Genomic DNA, 27,429 nt, shown 5'->3' on the forward strand with positions numbered 1-27,429 from the left:
GGTTTGGCATGATAAAAGAACAAATTGTCTTGTACATATGAAAACATAAAATGAAAAGTGATAGACTCAAAAGAGGATTTCTAATTAATTTCAGAAGAAAACTCAATACCACTATAATATATAATACTATATAGTATTCTAGTAGTATTTTAGAATCTTCATAACATAAATTTTTTGCAAATAAAAATTTCATCAATGTGTGGAAAATATATGTAAGATGTAACAAACAATCTTGAAAGGTGACATGGAGAAAAACATCTCATTTTCTCTACCCACCCTAAGTAACCACATGGATTGATGCAGCTGCACTAATATACTGCCCAAGTAGCACTGTAAGTCTCTAAACACATAAAACACAAGGACTGGGAAATAAGGGAGAGGGACTAGAAAAGTTAGAATATAGTATATAAAGTTTAATCATCTATAGTCTCAGTGATAAGATAGATTAAAACAGAATTAGTGATAATAACTTGGTAAATCATATAACCTCTCATAGACGGAAATGAAATGCATCAAATGGTTAGCACTAAAAAGTTTTTAAATACTGGAGTTGTGATGGGATAATTCTCATCAATTTTTTATTTTTTATTTTATTATTTTTTTAAAAAAGATTTATTTATTTATTTATTTGACAGAGAGAGATCACAAGTAGGCAGAGAGGCAGGCAGAGAGAGAGAGGAGGAAGCAGGCTCCCCGCTGAGCAGAGAGCCCGATGCGGGACTCGATCCCAGGACCCTGAGATCATGACCTGAGCTGAAGGCAGCAGCTTAACCCACTGAGCCACCCAGGCGCCCCTCATCAATTTTTTAATTGCATTATTCAAAACCCCTGATTTACCTCTACCTCTATCTCTAGGGCTAACTTTCTACACCAAGAAACTGTCAGTAGGGCTGGCCCTAAAGTTAAATCCATGCATTTAAAAGGTTAGTTTCTTTCTTTAAAAAAAAAAAGATTTTATTTATTTATTTGTCAGAGAGAGAGAGAGAGAGAGAGAGAGAGCGAGCGAGCACGCATGCATCAAGTCAGAAGAGGGACAAAGGGAGAAGCAGGCTCCCCACTGAGCGGGAATCCCAATGTGGGACCCTGGGATCATGATCTGAGCTGAAGGCAGATGCTTAATTGACTGATCCATGCAGGCATCCCTTAAAGGTTAGTTTCTAAGTACTGACTAAAAGGTCACAATTTTCTTCAATCTTCTTATTTTTCAAATCCAGCTAAGTTTTCCCAACTGGTCCTTGTCACCATACAATAATTCTAATGAGAACAAGAAAATAATGTTGTTGAAGCTAAAAAGCCGCTTTAATTGAGCAAACTGGTATGGTAGTTCAGACTAAGGCTTGAGAAAATATGAACTGTTTTAAGAAAAAAATGGATGACACAGTCTAAAAGTCCTCTGGTAGTAGAAACACTGGAGATTTTGTGTTTGTTCGTTTTTAATGTTCTACAACAAACATGTAAAACTGTGTAAAAGCAAACTTTAAAGATGCTATTTATAAACATAATGTGAAGAGCAATCTAAAATACCTCATATTAAGTCTGCAGAACATTCACTATTGAATGAATTATCTAAAAGAATGTTCTCTGGTAAAACTGGAACACTTATACATATTTGGCCTTTGCAGGTAGAGACAACTCAAGTATTACAGGAAAATGGCTAAAGAGAATATAGAATATGATTAGGAGAAATGCTTTTTCTATAAACATATATATTTTAGGGGAATGCAGTTTAGTCTTCTGGCAGTAAGACTACATATTAATAAAACACACATGCATTGATTATATTAAAAGACTTTCCTATTCTGATTTATAGGCATCTTGAAAAGATGATTTCAGATTCCTTGCCTAGCAAATGGGGATAGTATCTGTACAACTTATATTCATGGCAGCTAGAATCAGACGTAGTATCTAGATTGAAAGCTCTCTGAATTAAGTTTGCTGATGTAAGGCCACTTTTGAATTCAGAGGCAATCTCCAAGGATCAGAAAGCTTAGGGCTAAAAGGAACAAAAGAATTCTCTTAAAAAAGAATCACCAAGATCTATAGTGAACCTACTTTCATCCTTGGTTATCGTTAAAAATAAGTAATACTTAAAAAAAAAAAAGTAATACTTTTGTTAATCCTACCCATGCTAACATATTTACATTCACTGCTCTACAAACAGGAATTTCTACTAGCTGAACAAATGAGCTATATAATGTCATAACAGCAAAACCAGCAACTGTGAATCACATCTACTAGGTCAAGTTGCTTTCCTAACCTATCCAAGACTCAAATATAGAAAATTCCATACCAATGTTATGTAACATTCTGATGGCACTGCCAACTTAAAAAATGTATTTCAGGTACCAAGGGAGCCAATAAAACTGAGATACACCTTACCAGTAGATAGTATTAAAAGATTAATGCAGCTTACTGTTACCTACTTAGATAATGAAAAAGGTAGAAGAAATTTCAGCTACTAGTCAGCTACCATCCAGAAGCCAGGATTATCAAAATATCTGGCTTCTGAATCATTCGAGAAGCAAGAATATATGAGGATTGTATACTGAAAATGACCCTCAAAATGTAAAAATGAGCATGAAACCTCCATTAACCCTGAAAGTGATCTACAGAAAAGTTATCTGGGACATATAAGAGAAAGCTGCTTAAAATAAACAAGTACAGGTTTTGATACATTCATCATACTTACAGGCTTCTTATTCTTAAGAAATGAAAGAACTCAATATATTTAAAAATATTTTTGGTAACTGATGATATTTTAAATTAAAAAATGATCTAAAATTACTGTAAAACATGATTTTAAGCACCAAATGATGAGAAAATATTTGGTAATATAAAATTGTGTCTTAATCTTTTCCCCTTTTAGTTCATATACTTCAACAAAGATGATCAATTTGGAGCCTTTAAAATCCTCCTAATGTCCCCTCTTTCCTTTACTTCCTGATTTGACCCAACCAAGTACTATTCTAGTCCAGTTCTGACCAGTAAAGGCAAATTTTTGCTCACTTATTCTGAATGAGATTTAAAAACACAAAACAGAAGAAAAAAGAGTACTTAGGTAGATAAGTTAGGCTAATATTTTACACATAAGAAAAATCTGGTTAGAGACATACCCTCTTACCCCATTCTTCTACAGCCAGCAACCCACTGGCTTTAGAAATATTCTTGCTTACTTTTGTAATTCATAGGATCTCTCTTTAGGCATATTATGCTATGTTATGTTTTTTTTGACACGGGAGTAGCATGTTTCTCTGCACTAAACAAAAGTACTTCTTGAGCATCTAATGTATATCAATTTACTTTTGAATTTATATAAAATTATGTATTCTCTTAAAACAAAGGCCACTTGTGTGCAATTTTAGAGTATTAAAAAAAAAAAGAAAGAAAACAATTGTGGCTCTGTCCAAAGTCACATTAAGAGCTGATATAATTGTTTACAAAATGTTGATCTGAACTAAGAAAAATAAAGAAGACATACATGCGTCTTATACACTTAGTTTTTCTTTTAATTCTTATACTTATGGTTTGCCAACTAATCTGCAGGAAAAATAAAAGTGAGTCATAATATAATATTTTCTGTTTCAATATTCTAACTCTTAAGACAGACAGCACTTTTTTTTTTAAATAAAGATTTTATTTATTTATTTATTTAACACACACACACACACACACACACACACACACACACAGAGAGAGAGAGAGAGAGAGAGAGAGAGATCGGCAGAGGCAGAGGCAGAGACACAGTGAAAGGGAAAACAAGCAGAGGAAGTGGGAGAGGGAGAAGCAGGCTTCCCGCTGAGCAGGGAACCTGATGCAGGCCTCAATCCCAGACTCCAGGATCAGGACCGGAGTCCAAGGCAGAAGTTTAATGACTGAGCCACCCAGGTGCCCTGCACCTGCTTCTTAAAAGTTCAGGTTTCAAATGTGTCAGAGTAACATTTGTATTGTCACAAAAGTAAAAATTTTCCTAACCATTTAGAATTGAGAAAAGCCTCCTTCCTCCTCATACAAAATGTAGTGAAAGTTAACCACAAAAATTCAAGTATTTTAAAAAACATTCTAAAGTTTAATATTGCTACATATATTGCCAAATGGCTATAATATACCTTTTGTACACATTAAAAATTCTTACCCACCTCATTTATACAATCCTTTTGAGGGCAGCAGCAGCAATGAGAATTTACGATGACAAACACTGAGCAAAAGTCTTTCTTTGTAAAATCCATCACAAAAGGCAAAATAGACTTGTATATAGTTAGAGAAAAAGGGGGGGAACGGATAAGATGGAAATTAACAGTAAATTAGCCTACAGCATAAGCAAGGCAGACATCAAAATCAGACTGAAGCATAGTTTCTAGTTTAACACTAGCCATGCTTCTCCAACTCTCAGACATGAGTTTAACTATGCTCAGCCAATAGTTCTAGATTGGCCCTTTAAACAAACCTACATGCTGAACAGCAGGGAAACTGTTCTGCTCCTGCTCCTGCTTTTCCTCCAAAAGCAATGGATCCCAGGACAAGCAAAAAGAGATTTTTACTTGGTCAAAGCTCCACCCATTATGTTCACAGGTTCTGCCTCCTTGACATCAAAACCCACACTAGGAATCTATTTATCGAAACACTCCCTCACCCCTAATCATGTTCAAACTATGCTTTTAAAGGAAAATGGCTCAACAACCAAAATGTAAACTCTGAATATGTAGCCAAAAGAACACTGTTTAAGGAAATCACAATACCAGAGTTGGGTTCTCAGGTCTACTTCTCATATACCAAGTCTGTGTGTGCAACCTGGTTTATCCCCTAAACTCAGATGAAAACTTTGATAACAGTTTACCTAAATTACCTAATTTAAATGTTTACCTACTTGAAAAAGAGGGGATATTAAAACCTTACTACTCTCTCATGGTACATTAAAAAAAAAAAAAACCAGCTGTGAATTAATAAATAAAATTGGTAAGAATTTACTCTTCTCCCTTCCCTTCTATTGAAAGCCTCACTGTGCATTTATAACTAAAGATATTTGCATTTACCAGGAAGATCTCATGAACCCAAATAACTACTACTTTAGTGATTAAAAAAAGGTTTTTCTTCAAGGCATTAACAAAGATGACAGAAAAAGCACCTTTAAGTGCACTGTCAGTACGGGTAACAGAATAAAGTCTATCCCTCGTAATGTGGTAGGCTGGAATCCCCATCAAGACAGTGGGTATTAAGGTTTTAATTATTCAATAACAGTAACATAAGATAAGGGCTTAGAAGCTATTTGGTAGGAAGACTTCTACTCTAAAGACTAGAAATAACTATTTTTTTTCTAATGACTACTAATTCTAACAAGCCACCTCAAAGTAGTTGCCATTGATCTCTGGTTCAACATAATTCATCATTACTAAGTAGGTAGTCTAAAATGACAGGTATTGGTAAGAAATACAATAAATGTGGTCCAGCATTACTTTTAACTTAAATGTTTGAGTAAGCCTGCTTAGGACCTAGCTAAATGAAAATGAAAGAACTAGAAAACAGGTGATTTGTTGCTTGGCTTTTAAAACTGCTGGGCAAAACATAAAACCACGGTGAGATCACTTTTTTTGGATGAAGGCATAATACAGGCACAAATATCTAGATTTATAAAGACCAGTCTTTTCTATATTCAAAATAAGAATTTTCAACATATACAATAAAAATACCATCCGCATACAGACAACAGTTAACACATCTCAGCTCTAAGTCCTCTTTTATTTATTTATTTTTTAAAAATATTTTATTTATTTATTTATTTGACAGACAGAGATCACAAGGAGGCAGAGAGAGAGGAGGAAGCAGGCTCCCTGCTGAGCAGAGAGCCCCATGCATGGCTGGATTCCAGGACCCTGGGATCATGACCTGAGCCGAAAGCAGAGGCTTTAACCCACTGAGCCACCCAGGCGCCCCTCTAATTCCTCTTGAAGTCAGTGTTTTTCTCTACATTTCCTCATTTCTTTCAATGGTACCATCCCTATTTTCATGATTCAGAATAGAAAAATCATTTTTAGATGCTTCTTCTCCCAAAATATTTAAGTACTATTTTTCTCTATGAGCTCCTTAAACAAAGATAAAAAAGCAACTGGTAAAGACTTCTGCTACTAGCATTCCTAACTGTCCCTCCAATAGTCAAAGATCTCTGGCCAGGTAAAATTAGATTTTTACTCATTTCTTTGTTACCTCTCAAAGTCATTGCTTCTTTTAACAATTGTGACCACCAAAGTCCAGTCACCTCTTTAAACTTAACCAATTTAAGATGGGCTTCACTCTTTCCATTCTCTCCATCTCCTATTTGTACTTTATTTTGTGGCCAGCTCAGTCACTGGCTTCATTTAATCAACTAACATTTAGCTATTTCCAGTCACCTGACATCATTTAATTTACACCACACTACTCAAAACTGGTTAAAAGTTCTCCATATCTAAAGATGGCCATGGGATCACAGACCTAGGAAGACTAAGAGTGAGAGCTCCTACTTGTTCAAATGAGACAATTTTCAGCCCAGAGAGATTAATGCCATGTTAAAGCTAGAATTAACTAATTAATTCAACTGGCATCTGTGGAGTAACACATCTACCCTACTCTAGTCATTATTAGATACCTGCCAGATACACTGTATTATCTTCAGAACCTAGAATAAAACAGTCTGTTTCTGTGGGTAAGGGCCTCATCAACGGTAAAGTGAAACTAGAGACCATGCCTAGCTCAATGTTACTTCAGTTCACGTAACAGTCCTCCTTTATTTCCTTAATCTGGTGTGAAAAACCCTCACAATCCAACTTCCCACCTTCTCTACTCTATTTGACTGGACTATAAGTCCAGTCAAACTGGTTACTTTTTCACCAAGTACTTAGTGCACATTTTCACTGACAAGAATACTCTTCCTACTCCTCCCTTTTTTAGCCAACTGAGTTCTACGCTTCTTTTAAGGTATACCACAAATCATATATAATGAGAAGGCAGCAACTACAAAGCATCTATATATGAATCTTTTGGCATGTTAGTTATTTATAAAATACCAGGAAACCCATTATTGCTATAATGTACTTAAATATAGAAACCATCTCTCTCTATATAGACTATATATCTATTTTATTCTATAGTCTAATGCCTTATGAATTATAGACCAACATTCAGTGAGTATAAAAAACCCCAGCTTTTTGAGAAATTCTGAAATAAGAATTTTACAACTGTTCCTTAGTACCTAAAACATTAACAATGATGATCAGAACTGTTTGGTTTAAGATTAACAGATGGATTAAGAACCTTTAAAATTAATCAAATCACAGAAAAATGGGGCACCTGGGTGGCTCAGTGGGTTAAGCCTCTGCCTTTGGCTCAGTTCATGATCTCAGGGTCCTGGGATCGAGGCCCGCATCGGGCTCTCTGCTCAGCGGGGAGTCCGCTTCTCCCTCTCTCTGCCTGCCTCTCTGCCTACTTGTGATCTCTCTCTCTATTTCAAATAAATAAAAAAGATCTTAAAAAAAAAAATCACAGAAAAATAAAATGCCTCTGAAAATCATGCAAAATGCTCCTTAGAGCCCATGATGCACAAAGTTTTTTTTTTTACATGTATAATTCAAATTTATTGGATGATAACAGGAATAAAATTTATAAAGGAACCATTTTTCAGCTAATCCCAGTGGATTTAGAACTCTGGGATCCCATAAAAAATTCCAGCTGCTAAAGAAAAAAATACAAAGTTTCCCTCAATTTTTCAAACACGATCTAATCAGGAATCAGCCTCACTTGTTTCTATAAAAAAAAAAAAAAATGGAGTGAACTGTAATCTGTTATATAAAAAACTAAAAGGAATTTCACCCTAACTGCTTTAATTCTGTTTTTCCCAGACAGAATGTTCAAACCTTGCAATCCAATGGCTAATAGAATCAGTGACAAAGTCAAATTACACAAACAAAGTAATTAAAAATCCCCATTATTTCTAACTTGGTTGTTATGAGGCTGGATTCGGCCAGATTCTTATTGGTATGAACCATTAGTTTACAGGAATTTGAGCACACCTTATGATCCCATTGGAAAACAAACCTCTTCAAACTCTATACCAAATCTAGCTAGTTCAATCAAAGGAAATTAGTTTACCTCATGATTCCCCAAGGCTCATTACTCTCTGGATACATGAAAGCTTGTGTGTGGCTCCAACCTAAAGTGTACTATCCTTCATATAAAAAATTGATGCCATTGCTTACTGTAGTTTCTATTCTTTTAATAGCAGACAAAAATTGTGCTAAGGACATTACTACTCTTACTCGGATTTTCTCATTATCAATGGCAGATTTTCAAGATAACTGAAGTTTTTCTCCTTTAAACAGGGATCATGAGCCCTCTCTATTGGGCTCAAACCTGTAATAACAGCCTTATGCTGCCTGTGTACCCTAATTTTTTTATGCTCAGATTTTTTTCCCATTGAGGTCTAAAAAAAAGTTTAAAAAGCAAAAACAGGCCAAGAAAAAATATTAAGGTTTGCATTAATGTCATGCTAGATATGCTTGATTTCTGACACTACCATCAGCACCACTACTGCTATTATTATTACTACTATTTCTCCTTCATGTCCTTGGGACAAAACCCTTAACTTCTGATTCTATTATCTGTGAAATGAAGATATTATCTACTTACCAGGAAAAAAATAAGATAGTATATGTAAAGCACTTTCCAAGGTTACTGGCAAGAAGCAAGATTAAAAATAAACATTAGCTCATTCATTCTGTTCTAAAACTTGACTTATTTTAAGTTCATTAAACACATTTTAATAACTGCAAATTACTGAATGTCACTGGATAAAGAATGGACCAAGAGACAATACACTACTAAGCATGTCATAATGATGTTAATGCTAACAACAGCAATACCTACTAAGTACGGATTGATTAACTGTATGTGAGGCACGTGTCTATGTTCTACATACATTTCTCATTTAATCTTCATAAACCCCTTAGGTTCAGAGAAGTTAAATAACTTACTCAAGGTATCACAACTAGGAAATGACATGGCTGGGATTTAAACTTAAGGAGACACAACTCCAGAGACCTCCATAGGCAACGTAAAATTGGCTTTCACTCTCTACAATTCTGTATACATTTCACAAAATCTGAGCTCTATGACCGGTCAGTCTCTAAACACTAGGAATAGAGCAAAGAACAAGACAAATAAAACCCCCAACCCACAGAATATGTATTCTAATTGGGGTTTTAGATGAATGCTGTAAGGCTGTGATAAAAGCCATAAAGAAGGGGTGCCTGGGTGGCTCAGTGGGTTAAGCCTCTGCCTTCAGCTCAGGTCATGATCTCGGGGTCCTGAGATTGAGTCCCGCATCGGGCTATGCTCCGCAGGAAGCCTGCTTCCTCCTCTCTCTCTCTCTGCCTGCCTCTCTGCCTACTTGTGATCTCTGTCAGATAAATAAATAAATTCTTAAAAAAAAAAAAAGCCATAAGGAAAATAATAAAAGGAACAGAAATAAAGTGTGTATGCACTGAAAAATATTTTAGAGAGGTGGGCAAGGAAATCCTCTCTGAGAAAGTAACATTTCAGGTACAGACCTGAAAAAACTGCATGTACAGACAATGACATGAAACAATTTATTATCAGTGCACTATAGAACATAATTGTTAAGCCACAGTGTACATTTACCCCCTCCAAATCAGCACTTACACAAACAGGTTTAAATAACTTTAGATCACAGATTGACACTGTAATTGACCTGGATTCAGTATAGTATTTTGATATGAGCAAAGCATATAGATTCATACAGTATTTTGATATGGGCACAGGATCTGGGATCAGATAACAGAAATAACAGAATGCTCTCTCATCTTCTAGATATGTAATCTTGGGCTAGCCTTCTTGGGCTTCAGACCTTTATTTATAAAACGTTGATAAGAGTAGCAATTACTCACTTCCCACTCCAGGTTGTTGGAAGAGTTGCAAAGTGTTTTATGCAAGGTCTGGTACAAAAGGATGTTTATTTATTAATATTTACATTGCTATCACACATATTTGTATGACAGTGCACCACTGCAGGATCCGACATGTAGTAGTGGACTGATCTACAGAGGAAAAAAGAAACCTGTTCTTGAAGGGCTCAGTTCTAATGAGGGGACAACAGTTAGTATCAAATAATAATTATTATTTTAATAAAACAGAGGTAGAATATGATGGGAACATAGAAGAATGATATTGGCATGACTTTCTTCCAAGAATGCTAAAATATTTCTGATAAAAAGTGCCAGGGCGCTGAAGCTACTGGTAATTACTTCATATAAAATTTGTCTCACCACCTCTGTGACAGGGGGGCCAATAAAGTTCTCAACTTACTTTTCCAGGAATACTGTCTTTGACCCTCTAAAGGAGATCAAATACGCTACTTCCTTATGTCTATAAAATCCATCTGCTTTAGTGTAATTACTACTTCAATGTTTACTGATTACTAATAGGGTATACATAGTAGATCTGGGATGGAAACCAGAAATATGGAGCGATAAGGGCACTGTATGGTAGTAGTGGTAAGGGAATGACAGGGTGGGGGGAATTTGCATTAGGGAGGCCTATGATCTCTCAATAGATAACCAAGCACGCTTCCTTTATAAATGTGTAATAGTTATGCAGGGATGCTAACATTTACTTAAAAAAAAAAAAATTAGTTAAATTTATATCCAGGGCAGACTCAAGATGGATTTCATCACAACAGTCATCACTAACTGTTTACATAATTACATAAATCATTGTATAAGCTAGGGATTTACTTCAATCCCCCATGTTTATCTTAGCACCCAAAACATGAGAAAACCTTTAGAAAACTAAAAAAGGACACAGGCATTTTTAATTCTTGGCTGGAAGCCAGAATTAATTGGAAGCCTTAGAAGATGGGGATGGAGGTTGGTGAAATCAAGACATTTCCCAGATAAGAAATATAATGACTGATAGGACAGAATAAGGGACTATAGATAATACAGAACTAAATTTTCAGAGCTGAGAGGAAAATAAAGAGTGAGCATGGATGCGTTCTAGAGTGGGGGATGGGGACAGGAAGAGGGAAAGAGAGAATCTTCAGTGGGTTCCATGCTAGGGTTCAATCCAATGGACCCTGAAATCATGACTTGAGCCAAAATCAAGAGTCACAGCCAAAATCAAGAGTCACACGCTTAACCGAGTCATGCAGAAGTCCCTAGAAACTAAAGAGTCTAAAAGTTCCAACTGATTTAAAGAACTCCTCAAGCTTTTTATTCCATCTTTTCTACAGCTTGACTTATTTTTTTGCTTTTAAAAAAGCAATTCCTTAAAAAAAAAAAAAAAAAAAGCAATTCCTAAATAAGTCAGAAAAAAATGCAATTAAATAGGGTAAAATTTCTAAATCAGTCTGGTTACTTATAATGCTAGTAAAAAGGTCTCAAGAATGACAGAATAATAATTTTCAGTTAACGTTTTGGTATTATATTATTTAGTCTATGGTACATATAATTAGAAAGGATCTGAGGTGATCAGTTTCCACTCACACTTCTCAAACTTCAGTGTACACATGAATCATCTTTGGATATTGTAAAATGCCAGGTTTTGATCTGATTTGTCTGGGAGGGGGTTGAAATTTTACATTTTCAACAAGTGCCCTAGGATACCAAATCTGCTCGTCTGGGAACTACACTTTGCATAGCAAAGATCTAATCAGAGACTCTCAGTGTATAGTATTCAAAACTCTATCAGAGATCTACGAGGTGTCTCTTTTCCAATGACATATCTGCATTAGGCTAGATTTTCTTTATACATTTCAACCAAATAAAAAATATTGTAATTGATTTCATACAGAAACAGATACAAGAACCCAACTGTCTTCTTTCTGACCAGACATTAAAGACAGTTGCAAAAATGTAAAAATGCTATTCTTTTCACTAAATCTTTAAAATTAGTTTTGGAAAAAATCATATTTTGCAAAAATGTTATTGATGTCTCCCATCCAAGTACTAACCAGGCCCGACCCTGCTTAGCTTCCGAGATCAGACGAGATCGGGCGCGTTCAGGGTGGTATGGCCGTAGACTATTGATGTCAACATATATTGAGCTTTTTATATCATTAGTCAATACATTATAAAATTTGGTGTTAATTTCTAATATGGTAAAAGAGATATAACACAAATGAAAGCTCTTTGGGGTCTTCAGTAATTTTTATGAGTATAAAAGGGTCCTGATAAAAAAAGTCTGACAGTCACTGAACTAAATCATTCAAGTCTGGTAGCTGCTATCTTAATCTCCTCAAAAGTTTTTTTTTTTTTTTTTTTTTTTTTTTTTAAAGATTTTATTTATTTATTTGTCAGAGAGAGAGGGAGAGCAAGCAAGCACAGGCAGACAGAATGGCAGGCAGAGGGAGAAGCAGGCTCCCTGCCGAGCAAGGAGCCCGATGTGGGACTCGATCCCAGGACACTGGGACCATGACCTGAGCCGAAGGCAGCCGCTTAACCAACTGAGCCACCCAGGCGTCCCTCCTCAAAAGATTTTAATGGATAGAATCTCAAACCTCTGCAGGCCTTTGTAATGCTGTATAATCTTTTCAAGTTCTTTATCATGAATTATGATTTTTCTTCCTTTTTATTTAGTCTCCTCTAGGTTAAAGAAAACAATTGCTGAGCTCCTTCCTCTGTTAATTAGCATGTTAAGTCCCTTCACTCAAGAAATCTAAAGAAACAGGTATCCTTGCTTTTTGAAAGTTTGTATTATGCCACTTTGCTTTTATGAAAGACCTACATTAGTACCTGTTTTTACTAACCGAAAGAAAACCAAAGAGAACTTTTGCTTTTATGAAAAAGGGCAAAAAGTGAAAACAGAATTCAGGGCTTATTTTGCAGTGAGCCAGTAAAGACACAGTACATACCCCGAGCAGCAAGAATGGCAATGCCAAGCTCCGTCCCCTGGGAGCTACATTCAGCATCAAGATACTATAGTTTTGAATTGTGCCTATGAACACCTGTGCTTTATCTTGACTTATTTTATGTGTTTTTTAGCAAGATATGTCCTAAGGTATTAGAAAAAAGCCTAAGAGTGGTTATTTTCAGGGTTTGAGAGTACTCAAAATATTTTAATATAAATTCTTTCACTTTATGCCTTTGCAACTAATAAAAGATTGCACAGGAATGCTCTACTTATGGATAGTGAAGGAAACCTATAGCTCTTAAAAGTGAAAATGATGGGTCTCAATCAGAAAGGTCTCATGAATCAGGAACTGCCTGAAACATTTGAGTGTGTTTTTTTTTTTTTTTTTTTAAGATTTCATCATTTATTTGAGAGAGAGACAGAGTGTAAGAGAGCACAAACTGTGGAGAGGGAAAAGCAGGCTGCTCATCGAACAGGGTAACTGATGTGGGGCTCAATCCCAGGATTCTGGGATAGTGATGTAAACCAAAGGCAGCCACCCAACTGATTGAGCCACCCAGGTGGCTGGAAACATTTGAGGTATTAATAAGTGAAATTATGATCTGGTTTTCCCTATGAAATCTCAGAAAAGAAAGTGCAAGTGATCACAGTGTTAAAAATAATGGTGAAATACTTCAACAAAATACAGACCTAGCCTCGTAACGGAAAGAGTTACTTATAAAATAGTTGTTTAGAAATTACAACTATGAGGGGAGCCTGGATGGCACAGTTGGTTAGCATCCAACTCTTGGTTTTAGCTCAGGCTGTGATCTGATGGTCCTGGGATGAGCCCTCCGTTCAGCTCCACACTCAGCACAGAGTCTGCCTGAAAGTCTATCTCCTTCTGCCCCTCCTGTTCATGCTCTCTAAAATAAATAAATAAATATTTTAAAAAATTTACAAATAAGAGATTTGAGAATCAATGGAAAAGTATGTGTATAGATGGCTTTCTTGAATATACTTCATATCCTGGAATTTTGATTTTTTCTAATTATTAAAGTCATTGTTTCCAGCTCTACTTGTATCAAATAGTTTTACTCATCCTATAATATGTATTGCTTTTATATGTGTATCAGCTTCTACTTGTTATGATTCAATTTCATTTTAGGATAATTTTGTTAATACTTCAAAGGTGGCCTTATGTTACATTCCTCTTTTGCAAGGTAAATTCAAACTTCCAAACTTACACAATGTCTGACTGCCTATATTTGGGATTCCTTAAGTTAACAATCATTTATTCTCAAAATATTACTAAGTGCCTACAATGTTCCATATGCTATGCTATCAATAGAATACGTATAAACAAAGACTTGATAAATCAGACTCTGGGACATTATATATGTCTTTTAAGACATTATACATTTCATCCTTTCGGTTCCCAGTCCCTCTCCAGAAGGGACGGTAGCTATAGGTTCAAACGGTTTAACAAAGAGAAAAGGAGGAAGAAATAAAATTTGTTGAACATAACAAATGTGGTATAGTTATACAATGGAATATTATTCAGTCATAAGAAAAGATGAAATGCTGATGAAAAGAATGAAATACATGCTACAACATGGGTAAACCCTGAAAACACTAAGCTAATTTTTTCAAAGCATAATATAAAAGACCTAACAGAAAATGTGTAACACAAAAGGTCATATATCATATGATTCCATTTGTAAGAAATGTCCACAACAGGCAAATCAAATCCAGAGACATAAAGCAGATTAGCGGTTGACAGGGCCTCAGTGGAAGGGGGAATGGAGAGTGACTGCCAAGAGGTACAGAATTTCTTTTTGGGGGTGATAGGTTCAATATGAATATATTAAAAAACTGAATTGTACATCTTAAACTATTTCAGTGATAAATTTATGGTATGTGAATTTTTTCTTTTTTTTCTTTTTTTAAAGATTTTATTTATTTATTTGACAGAGATGATAAGTAGGCAGAGAGGCAGGCAGAAGTGGGGGGGAAGCAGGCTCCACTCTGAGCAGAGAGCCCGATGTTCTCTGGGACCCTGGGATCCCAGGACCTTGGGATCACGACCTGAGCTGAAGGTGGAGGCTTTAACCCACTGAGCCACCCAGGCACCCTGGTATGTGAATTTTTTCTTAAAACATGGTGAAAAACTGAAAACAGGCTACATACTATACTATGAATATGGAACTATACTATACTAAGAATATGGAAAAGTGGTATTGGTCTTTTTCAGTTCTATTACATTAACATGGAAAACTCTCATTTAAGAAGGGGATTTTGAGCTTGGATCTGCATCTGCAAAAAAAGATACATTTGTGAGGGGTGTCTGGGTGGCTTAGTCATGATCCCTTGAGACATTTTCAATATCAACCTTGATTTAGAGAAATAATAAGTAAGTTAATTTGCAAGATTAATCAGAGAGACTTATCACTAAATAAGAGACAGCCCAGTCAATACCTATTTCGAGTCTCTAACAACAGGTTACAAAACAGCAGAGCCATTTTCTGCTGGTACATAACAAAATTTACCCCCTTTTCAAAAGAGAAATATTATAAGATCAACAAAGGAGGCTGGTATGTTAAGAGTGCTTAAATACATGGTTATCTAATGTGTATTTCATCTACCCAGTCTGTTTGATATAAGAAAAAAACATTCAGGGACACCTGGGTGGCTCAGCTGGGTAAGCATCTGCCTTCAGCTCAGGTCATGATCCCAGGGTCCTGGGATTGAGCCCCACGTCGTCGGGCTCCATGCTTAGTGGGAAGCGTGCTTCTCCCTTCCCCACGCCTCCTGCTTGTGTTCCCTCTCTTGCTTTGTCTCTCTTTCAAATAAATAAATAAAATCTTCTAAAAAAAATTTGTTGGATGAATGCATGAACTATTATGGGTTGAATTCTTGCCCTCCCAAAAGATACGTTAAAATTCCAACCCTCAGTATCTCAGAATCTGACCTTATTTGAAAACAGATCATTGTGATTACAGGTACAACCCCAGAGTGGGGTGGGCCCTTAATACACTCTGACTGGTGTCCTTCTAAGAAGAGAAGACACAGACAGAAGAGGAAGGACCACCATGTGAGACAGACACTGAAGTGCTGCAGATGCAAGCCAAGAAATACTAAGGATTGCTAGCTAACCATCAGAAGGTAAGAGGCAACAAAAAAAGTACTTCCCTCCACGTGTCAGAGAGCATGACCTTGCTATAACCTTGATTTTGGACCTCTGGCCTCAGAATTGTGAGACAATAAATTTCTGCCGGTTTAAACCATCCAGTTTGTGGCCCTTTGTTATGACAACTCCCTATGCTCAAATACTTGGTGAACCAATTTATACTTCAGGTGTATACAGTTTCCTGTGTCTCCCAAATCTCAACTCTTCCTTGAAAGTTAGCTAAAAAAAATTAATATGTGTGGATGTGGTAATGTAATATGATAAAATAGATGACTAAATTCACATATTTGAATTCAAAAAAGGATCTGACAGGACCCTATCAAAACAAGTGGGTCAAAAATTTAAAAGATTAACTAAAAAAAAGTAGGTGGTTCAAATTTGTTTTAGTGTAGTATTTTGTCACCTAGTCTGTCATTTCTAGCAAAATCGGGAGCGTTAATGAAAGGAAATAAAATCCCAGGCAATTTTTTAAAAAAGGGCAAATTACCCTTAGGAAATGTAACAAATATATATACATACATACATACATACATACATGTAATTCACTTATAAAATACTTATTATTCCTATAGTTAATTTTTTAAAAAAGATTTCATTTATTTATTTGACAGAGAGACAGACCATAAGTAGGCGGGGGGTGGGGTGGGGTGGGAAGCAGGCTCCCCGCTGAGCAGAGAGCCTGATGTGGGGTTTGATCCCAGGACCCTGAGATCATGACCTGAGCTGAAGGCAGAGGCTTAACCCACTGAGCCACCCAGGCCCCCCGATAGTTAATTTTTAAAACTAAACTCTTATTGGTTATTTCACTGAAAAAGTTGAGAACTATGTGTTTATCTTCTCTTATACAGATTGTGTAATTATCGTGGGGGGGGGAATATGACATATCAAGATATAGGTCTCTTTTTTCACATTAGAAAATTCCCAGAAACCAACCACTACCCAGTCTTTTGTTTTTTCAACTTTATCCCTAAATTCTGTTCATTAAACTAAGAGTCAGCCTTTTTTAAAAAAATTCTTTCTCACAAGTAAAGCATATACCCATACTTGCCAACCCTTATGTTTTTTTTAAGAACTATATTTGCAGATTCAATTATCTTGTATATAGAAAATCCTAAGGAATCTACTAAAAAACTATTATAAATTCAAGTAAGTTTGTCAGTTTCAAAACCAGTATGCAAAAATTAATAGTATTTGTAATGTGCAATCAAAAATTGAAATAAAAAACTCAATTCCATTTATAATAGAATCCCCCCAAAATACATTATTCAGGAATAAACATAATAAAAAAAGTAGAAGACTTATACTCTGAAAACTACAAAACACCACAGAAAGAAATTACAAAAGATCTAAGTAAATGGAAAAACATCCCATGTTCATGAACTAGAAGACTCGGGATGGTTGTCATGTGTCCAAATTCATCTACAGATTCAATGCCATATGTACCAGGATCCCAGCTGAACTACAAAAATTGACAAGCTGACTCTAAAATTTATATAGAGTTGCAAAGGACCAAGAAGAGCCAAAACCTGAAGAATAAATAGAAGGACTCACACTTAACGAATTCAAAACTTACTACAAAGCAAGACATACAGATCCATAGAACAGAATTGAGGGTCCAGGAGTAACTTCATGTGCCTATGGTCAACTGCTTCTCAGCAAGGGTGAAATCATTCAATGGAGAAATAATAGTCTTTTCAACAAAGGGTAGTGGGACAGTTGGATAGTTGTCATAAGCAAAAGAATCAAGTTAAAACCCTTACCTCACACCACATACAAAAATTATCTCAAAATGAAACAGAGATCTAATTATAAGAACTAAAACTATAAAACTCCTAGAAGAAAACACATGGGGTAAACGTTCATGACTTGAGGTTTGGAAATGGATTCTTAGATATGACACCAAAAGCATGAGAACAATAAAACATAACATACATTAAACTCGGCCTCATCAAAATGAGAAACTTTTGTGTCCTAAAGGGCACTATTAATATAATGACACTATTAAGAAATTACAACTGGGGTGTCTGGGGTGGCTTAATCAGTTAAGTGTCTGACTCTTTATTTCGGCTCAGGTCATGATCTCAGGGTCAAGAGAATGAGCCCCGCATCGAGCTCTGCACTCAGTATGGAGTGTATTTGAGATTCTTTGATTCTTTCTGCCCTTCCCCCTGGCTCTCTCTCTCAAATAAATAAATAAATCTTAAAAAAAAAATTATTCAACTGACAGAATGGGAGTAAATAATTGGAAATCATCTATCTCATAAAGGATTTCTATCCAGAATATATGAAGAACTCATACAGCTCAGTAATAAAAAGAAAAATAACCCAATTAAAAACCAAGTAAAGGATCTGAATAGTCATTTTTCCAAAGGAGAAAAGACATACAGTTAATAAGCTTTTATCAGCATCCTGTAATTAGAAATATTTGCTTACACATTTATCTTCTATATTGGAGCTAGTTTTCTGAAGACAGAGAATATATATGTTATTCATATTTAATTATTTGATGTCAGGCTCTGAACTTGGTATGTAGCATGTATTTGCATGTGAGACTTATTTTTATATTTGGGATAGTGCTAAAGGTAAAGAAAGAATTAAACAGAAATACTTTGTAGAGATAAGGCTACAAATCTTAAAGAAGAATATAAAGCAGTAAAAATAAACAGCAAGCACCTACATATAGTGCTTATTGTATACTAAGCACTATTTTAAATGCTTTATATTAATTCAATTTTTGAACTCCTAAGTAAAATCATCAATTACAAATAAAATGTTATGATTGAGATCAGTTGAGAAGCCTGGAAAAGGTGAAAATCCTTATGTAGTGAAACCCATCAGATAAAATTTTGTCGGGGAAGTCTGTTAAATCCAGTATAAAAACTGACTGGATAGCAAAAAAGCATGCATACAAGGTAAATAGCATGTACAAATGGAGAGGAAAAAAGGAAAGGATGTGGCAGATGTGCAAGATAATAAAGAGGACTGGCAGGGCGCCTGGGTGGCTCAGCGTGTTAAAGCCTCTGCCTTCGGCTCCGGCTCCGGCTATGATGCCAGGGATTGCTGGGATTGAGCCCCACATTGGGCTCTCTTCTCAGAGCGGAAGCCTGCTTCCCCCAGTACCCACCTGCCTCTCTGCCTACTTGTGATCTATGTCTGTCAAATAAATAAATAAAATCTTAAAATAAAAATAAAAAATAAAAAAATAAAGAAGACTGGCTTGACTAAAAAAGGTGTTTAGACAAAGATGAAGAAGAGCGAAGATTATAATAAGAATTTGTATATGCTTTCATAAGCAAACTGGTATCATGAAAGTTTCTTATACCAAAAAGAAATAGCAAGGAAATTCAACTAGTTCAAGTGGAGTAGAAAAACAAGTTCATAATGTTAACTACTTCAGGATGGCAGTGTAAGGTGTAAATTAAGTAAGATGTGAAATCAGAGTTCTGACAGTGGGAATGAAGAAGGACTATATCTAAGAGTTATTCTGAACCAAGAACCTGATAAATAGGATCTGATGAATAGAAAAACAAGGAATCGAATATACTTCTTGAGGTTTCAAGAATTCTAAATAAAATGCGGGGAGGATTTATTTATTTATTTTCTAGATAAAACACAGGGGTATTCATTCTAGTGACTGTCCCATCCTACTCCTCAAAGAAAAAGGGATAATGTAAATTATTAGGCACTGGGGGGAAACTGGGGATATAGATATAGAACTCAGATATCTAAGAAGCAAAGCAGATGAACTTTCTAAGGGCAAAGTACAATAGTGATTAGGATACTCATCAGAATTATCTGAAGGCTAAACAAACTACACTTACTACATTTCTGTTGCCCTCGCCCAGCCTGAGAAAAAGAAAGTAGGGGGCAACAGCTGTAGATTAAGAGACATACAATAAAGTACCTTCTGTGGACCCTGATAGGTCCTATTTTGAACACTGACTGTAAATAGACATCTCTGAAACAATGGGAGAAATATCCTAATAGGTGAGGGTATTCAGATGATCCAGAAATTACTGTTATGCCTTAAACCCTTGTGGTTACTTATAAATGATTTAATAAATTCATAAATCAATTTTAAACCACTTAGGGAAAGGTCTGTGAACAAAGCAACCTGAGTAAGAGCATTATTTTTAACTCAGATAATATGTTTTATGGTCAGAGGGAATGAGAACTTAGAAGAAGTAATAAGAGTATTTTTAAACATAATATATCTCAAAATAAAGCTTTAAATGTATGCAAGGAGAATCCAGAATATACCGGTACTTCTTTGATATTTATTTTTGCTCTCACTAAATCAGAAGCAATAAAATCTCTCAACTCCTTCTTTCCCCAGTGACTGAGTATGCGTTCTACTATTGCTCCCTTTTGCATGGTTCAATGATATCCAGCTTGGCATTCCTTTTTTTTGGTGTGACTTAAGCTCACTAATCAATCAGGGTAAGACTTACACTGGTCACTCGACGGTAGATCTGAGCAGCATTTTGGCATTCTGAGTACGGATATTCAGATGTGGCCATCTCAAGCATGCACATCCCAAAAGCATAAACGTCAACAGATTCATCATATTTTTCCTCATACATCTCAGGGGCCATGAACTCTGGGGTACCTTAAATTAAAAGAACAATTTAGACTCAATGTGAGCAGAGGCTACAGATGTTACTCACCTGGGGGAGAAGCAGAGGGGTTAACCTGTGAGATAGAAGCAAGTGGAAGGGAGGGAAGAGAAGAGAGAAGAGTGGTGGGGGCAGGGAAGAGGAAGAAAATCTTAGTATCTTCCACCAAGTATGTCAGAACTTCTGCTGCATGGCCTTCATAAAAGAAACCAGGACAGGGTCAAGTGTTTATTTTATTTACTGTTTCAAATGGATTACTGTTATACAATGTCAAAATAGAAACTTTGATAATAGAAAAACTGATATAATTCATAATGAAAACAAATGGAAGGAAAAGTAAGAGACTAGCAAGAAATAAAGAGGATACAATGGTATCTGCCAGTAAGACAAGATAGGTTAAAAAAGATCAAAATACTTGCCTGCCCCCTGCTGTACAGTAGTTGTAAGGTTAGTATTTATAGCTAGTCTTTGGCCATTAATTCCACCTGATCAGTTTCACTTTTAAGGAGGCCTTGCAGTGAAAAATCCAACATTCAATATGTTTTTTAAAAGAAAAAAAAAAAAAAAGTGTAATGGTCTATAAAGGCCACTCACCAGAAGCCTTTCTTTACATACTTACCATACCACCTGCAGTACACAAATAAGTCTACTGCAGATAACAAGAAATACAGTGAAGGACATCTTACAGATCTTACAGACAAAAAACAAATACACATAAATGAAGAACTCAAATACAGACTGAGTTACAAGCAGTATGTGATCCCACAGACCAGGTTCTCCAATGGTTCCAAAGAAATTAAGTCTGGATACCTCAAACTGTAGGACATTTCCAAGAATAGGCTTACATAGCATGGTTTAAGCAAAAAAAAAAAAGAGGTTGGGGGGACCTCTCTTGGGTTAGAGATTTTTTTTTTTTAAGATTTAATTTATTTATTTGACAGAGAGAAATCACAAGTAGGCAGAGAGAGAGAGGAGGAAGCAGACTCCCTGCTGAGCAGAGAGCCCGATGTGGGACTCGATCCCAGGACCCTGAGATCATGACCCGAGCCAAAGGCAGCGGCTTAACCCACTGAGCCACCCAGGCGCCCAGGTTAGAGATTTTTAAGGAGTCAAAGACAATCAAAGAAATGTTTCCTTTTCCTGTAAGGAAGGCAAAAAGGAAATTCAGCTTTAAATAACTCTTTCCCAATTCTTCTTGTTAATCTATTTTAAGAAAATCTAAAAATAGCATTCCAAATCCAAGTCACATAATATTCTATGGAGGACACTATTTTAGAAGAATGTACAAATTACTGGTGTTTTATGGTTTTCTCTTAATACATGAAATTCTAGCACACTTAAAAATCAATGGTTTCCTTGCTGACATCAACTTGGGGGGGGGGGGGGGGGACAGAATATCCCCAAAGATTTCAAATTTTCAAAGTGTCATATCCTCTTCAGAGAGTGAAAGCTTATCAAAATAATACACATTAAATTATTTTTCTAGCTGCAACTCTATAACATATAGTTGAAAGTCTGAAAGGACAGTCTTGTTCTTCAGATCACTGATTCTAAATAAGGGGTGATTTTGTTACCCAGGGACATTTAGTCCAGAGACATTTTTGGCTATAACAACTGTGGGGGGGCTGGAAAGGGGATGTGCTCCTGGCATCTAAATCATCTTATAATGCACTAGAAAGCCCTTACAACAAAGAACTATCCAAATGTAAAATAACACTAGGGTTGAAAAGCTCTGCTTCAGATACATCTTCTGAAGAGTAGGAATAAGAAAAGTTAAAACCAAGTACTCAGAATAAACTCATTTTCACATTTTAAAATAAAGTCTTAATAGGTAGATACTTTTGAATACATATAACCTAACACTTTTTTAGAAAGTAAACTACATAAAAATTCAATTTCTTTCATAAGAAAGTAACTCTATATTTATTATATAATTATTATACATTACTTATATAATTATATAAATAACTACATAATTAATACATATAAACGGAATGACCCAGTAAGATTGATAGTTACATAAGGTTTTGTCAACAAAATTCCCTTTACTTCTCTTCACATAACTTTATGAAACAGTTAGTCTTCCAGATGATTCCAGAAGCATATAGAGAACTCCACATCTCGTAAGTAAAACTGATCACTTCCTGAGTTCAAGCTAGGAATTTTTGAAAGCTTATTTCACATAATGAAAATTCTAACAGGGTCAGGTATCAAAATAAAAGGAATATCAGAAAACCAGTTAGGATGCAAGGTACACCTGAAACATACCTATCACACTCTTGGCAAAAGAAGCTCGCTTCAGGGTTGCCAGACCTAGGTCTCCAATCTTGACTGAGCCTGTAGGGCCAGTGATAAAGATGTTGTCACACTTAAGATCTCGGTGAATAATAGGTGGAGTTCGAGTATGAAGAAACTGAAGTCCTTTAAGGATTTGACGGCACCAGCTTCTTAGAACTTTGATCTTCATCACCTTAAACCTTTTCAGGTACCTAGAAAAGGCAAAGTACACCAAACAGGTTATCAATGATATGAGTTTACTGCTTTGAAGAATTCCATTAAATTCTAGCATATCTGAGATGGGAATATCAAATTTACAATATTAAGATTCAGGAACCTTAAAAGCTAGTGACACTTTTAACAAGGCTAAAAAGGAAAGAATAACAAGTGGTTGGTAAATGAATTCTAATAACAAAACACAAAAAACAAATTCCTTAAAACTGGATCACTACTAAAATAGAAGTTAAGAGACAGAAAAATAAACAACAAAAATTTTTAAAAAGTAAAGGGGTAGATTTTGACTTCTGGTAAATGGTGAAGTAATTCTTATTGGACACAGATAAAATTATAAACTATAGTAAAAAAATATAAAAACAACCACTTCAAGGCTCTTGAGAGCAATCAAAATTAGGCATGAATTGAAAGGGAGCTCACATGAGGGAAAAAGGAAGCACTGCTTGAGCTTCCTATTTTCTAAATCTTTTCAGTTAGGAAAGGCTCTAGCCTGAATGTACAGATCAGCTCAAGTCTAAATAGAAGCTTGTTAGCCTTATTAGCTGAGAAACAGAAAAAGTTCAAGAAGACCACAGCAGCTAGAACAGTGCTGTCCAAAAGAACTTTCTATAGTGACAGTCTGTTCAATATAGTATTCACTATACAAAAATAAATTAAAATTTAAAATTCCATTTTTCAGCTGCATCAGCCACATTTTAAATGTTTAACAGCCACATATATCAAGTGGCTACCATTTTGGATTATACAAATTATAAAACATTTCCATCACCACAGAGAGTTCCAGTGGACAGCAGAGATCTAGAAAGTAAAGGAGGGAAATCCCAGAAGGGTGGTAGAGAAGGGGAGTCCCAAATCCTGAATAGTCATTCTGCCCAAATCTCTTTTAAGATAACAAAAATGTTCTATACCTTAATCGGATTTTGGTTACTTGAGTGAATATGCCTTTGTCAAAACTCATAGAACGATACCATTACGACTAACTACACTTTTCATTGTATTTAAATTTTACTGTAAGGAAAAACAAAGCATATAAATATTAGAACTTTAATGAAATAAGCACTTGAGTGTTTACACGTGAAGCATACTGAGGTCTACACCTTTGGAATAAATAAAATTAGGAAAGATAGGGAAATGATTAGATGGACATATGTGGTAAAGTAAATGCAGCAAAAGTTAATAATAGAACCTAGGCAGTGAATATGTACATGTTCATTGGCAGTTCTTTCAATTTTTCCGTATAACTAAAAAATTCTAGGAGAAAATTTTGGGAAAAAGTTGAGTCTGGCTTGTATCTCTTTCACATTTACAAAATGATCAAGTATATAAAACATAATAGATAATTATATATTAACCTTGTAACTTATAATTTCATTAAATTTGCTTAGAATCACTGGAATTTTCTATGTGAACAATTACATAACCTGCAAACAAGGGCAATGGTATTTCTTACATTCCCATCTTTATGCCTTTTACTAGTTTTCCCTGCGTTTATGTCTTATTTAATGGGCGGCCCTCTGAAACAACAGTGAATGTAAGTGGCTAAAACAAGTATTCTTGCTTTGTTCCTAATCTCAGGAGCAATGTTTAAGCTTGACATATATAAGTTATAGGTTGGTGGATGTTGTTTAGCAGTTGGAGAAAGTTCCTTACCATTCCTAGTTTGGCTAAGAGTTTTTAGCCATAAATAGATAGATACTGAATTGTCAAATACTTTTCGACATATTTTGAAATGGTCATATGCTTTTCTCCACTATTCTGTTAATGTGATGAATAACATTGATTCATTCAATGTTAAACCAACTTTGTGATCCTGGGATAAACCCTCTTTGGTATTAATGTATTGTAATTGCTGGCTCCAATCTGCTATTATTCTGTAAAGGATTTTTACATCAATATTCATGAAGGACATTGTTCTTTAAAAATTTCTTTTTCCATAATATCTTAGGTTTTGATATCAGTGATATCAGTGTTATGCTGGCTTCATAAAATGAGTTAAACAATAATTGTTCCATCTCTATATTTTGAGAAAATTCAACATACTGTATTTTCCCAATTTATTAGAATAAAATATACATAAAATTTACCATTTTAAAGTGATACTAAGTAATTGATACTGTTATGAAATCATCACCACCAACTATCTCCAGAACTCTTTTTATCTTAAAAAACTGAAACTTCATACCCATTAACAATAACTCCCCAAAGCCACCTTCCCTTGTGTTCTGGAAACTACCACTCTACTTTCTGTTTCTATGAATCAACCACTCTAGGTACTTCACAGAAAGTGAAAGCAGTAGTGGTATCTGATTTTTTGCAACTGGCTTATTTCACATTGCATAATGTCCTCAAGGTTCACTCATATTATAGCATGTGTTAGAATTTCCTTGCCACTTCAGGATGAAAAATATTCAACTGTGTGTGTAGAGAGACAGACAGACAGGCACGTGCGTGCGCGCACACACACATTTTGCTTATCCACTCTTTCCTTGATGGACACTGTGCTGCTTCTTTTAGCTAAATAGTGATAAAATAATGGTCACGAACTTTCTAAATTTGACAAAAGACATGAATCCACATATCTGAGAAGCTCAACAAACCCCAAGAAGAATACATATAAAGAGATTCAGATTCATATATTACATTCAAACTGTTGAAAACAAAAGACAAGAGAATCTTGAAAGCAAGAGAGAAGCAACTCATCATAATCAAGAGATCCTCAGGAAGACTGTCAGCCAACTTCTCAACAGAAACCACAGAGGCCAGAAGCAGAGAAATGACATATTTAAAGTGTGGAAAGGTGTGTGTCGGGGGGAACCTGTCAACCAAGAATTTTATATCTAGCAAAAACAAATCCTTCAAAAATAAAGGCAACATTAAACAAAAGCTGAGAGACCATTATTAGTACACCTGCCCTACAGGAAATGCTAAAGCAAGTCCTTGAGGCTGAAATAAAAGGACACTGGACAGTAAACTGAAGCCATAGGAAGAAATAAAATCTCTGGTAAAGGTAACTACACAGCTAAATATAAAAACAAGTATTAATGTGTTTTTGGCTTATAACTTCTCTGTTCATTTCCTACATGGTTTAAAAGGCAAATACATAAATCAATAATTATAAATCTGTATTAATGGGGACACAACATATAAAGATGCAATTTGGATCTTTGCAAAATCTACAAAAATACAAAAGAGGTGCAAAGCTGTATAGGAGCAAGGATTTTGAAGCCACTAAGCTAATCAGGTAACCTTTCAAACTAGATTGTTAGAAATCTATGGTGTTAATTGTAATCCCTAAGGTAACCACTAAGAAAATACTTTAAAAATATATACAAGGGAAACAAGAAGGGTATTAAAATGGTTTATTACAAAAAAATTTTTTTTAAGAAGCAGTAATGATGAGAAGGAACAAAAAGGTGTCAAAACATTAAAAAAAATAGCAAAAGTGCTTCCTTATCACCAATTACTTTAAGTATAAATGAATTAAATTTTCTAATCAAAGAGAGGGCTAAATGGAGATAAATATGATCCAACTACATGTTGTCTACAAGAAACTCACTTTAGATTCAAAGACCCACACAGGTTGAAAATGAAAGGACACAAAAAAGATATTCCATGCAAATAGTAACCAAAAGGGAATAGGGTGGTTATATTAATATCAGACAAAATAGACTAAATCAAAAACTGATATGAGAGATAAAGAATATATATTGATAAAAGGGTCAATTTGTGAAGATTATAACAAATATAAACATAATATACATCAAAAAAAGTTCCTAAATACATGAAGCAATTACTGACAGAATCGAGAGGAGGAGTACACAGTTCTATAGCAATAGTTGGAGACTTAATAGCCCACTTTCAAAAGTGGATAGACTGGGGCACCTGGGTGGCTCGGTCATTAAGTGTCTGCTTTTGGCTCAGGTCATGATCCCAGAGTCTTGGGATCAAACAATGCATCGAGCTCCCTACTCCTAAGGAAGCCTGGTTCTCCTTCTCCCATTCCTCCTGCTTGTGTTCCTGCATTTGCTATCTCTGTCAATAAATAAAATCTTAAAAAAAAAAAAAAGTAGACAGACCATCTAGACAGAAGATCATTAAGGGAATAGAGGATTTGAATAATAAACCACCTAAACATAAGAGAAATATATGGAACATGATACCCAACAACGGATAAATACATATTCTTAAAAACACATGGAACATTCCCTCAAGAAACCTCCCAACAAAGAAAAGTCCAGG

The 27,429-nt window shown here is 35.3% G+C and overlaps 1 protein-coding gene across 15 annotated transcripts in view; it reads right to left on the reverse strand.

Moving 5' to 3' along the window:
- Positions 1 to 27,429, reverse strand: part of WNK1 (WNK lysine deficient protein kinase 1) — a 149,707-nt gene that overhangs the window by 48,686 nt on the left and 73,592 nt on the right. For 13 of the 15 annotated variants that reach the window (XM_059184444.1, XM_059184430.1, XM_059184431.1 and 10 more), the window contains 2 exons: positions 22,948 to 23,168; positions 20,515 to 20,672 (listed from right to left, as the gene is read on the reverse strand). In XM_059184444.1, coding sequence (XP_059040427.1) covers positions 20,515 to 20,672; positions 22,948 to 23,168 — 379 coding nt within the window. Of the gene's footprint in view, positions 1 to 4,136; positions 4,273 to 20,514; positions 20,673 to 22,947; positions 23,169 to 27,429 lie in introns of those variants that run through there. The other 2 variants (XM_059184442.1, XM_059184443.1) reach the window with 2 other exon arrangements.

This window comes from Mustela lutreola, chromosome 8 (genome assembly GCF_030435805.1).
Source record: "Mustela lutreola isolate mMusLut2 chromosome 8, mMusLut2.pri, whole genome shotgun sequence".
Taxonomy (NCBI): domain Eukaryota; kingdom Metazoa; phylum Chordata; class Mammalia; order Carnivora; family Mustelidae; genus Mustela; species Mustela lutreola.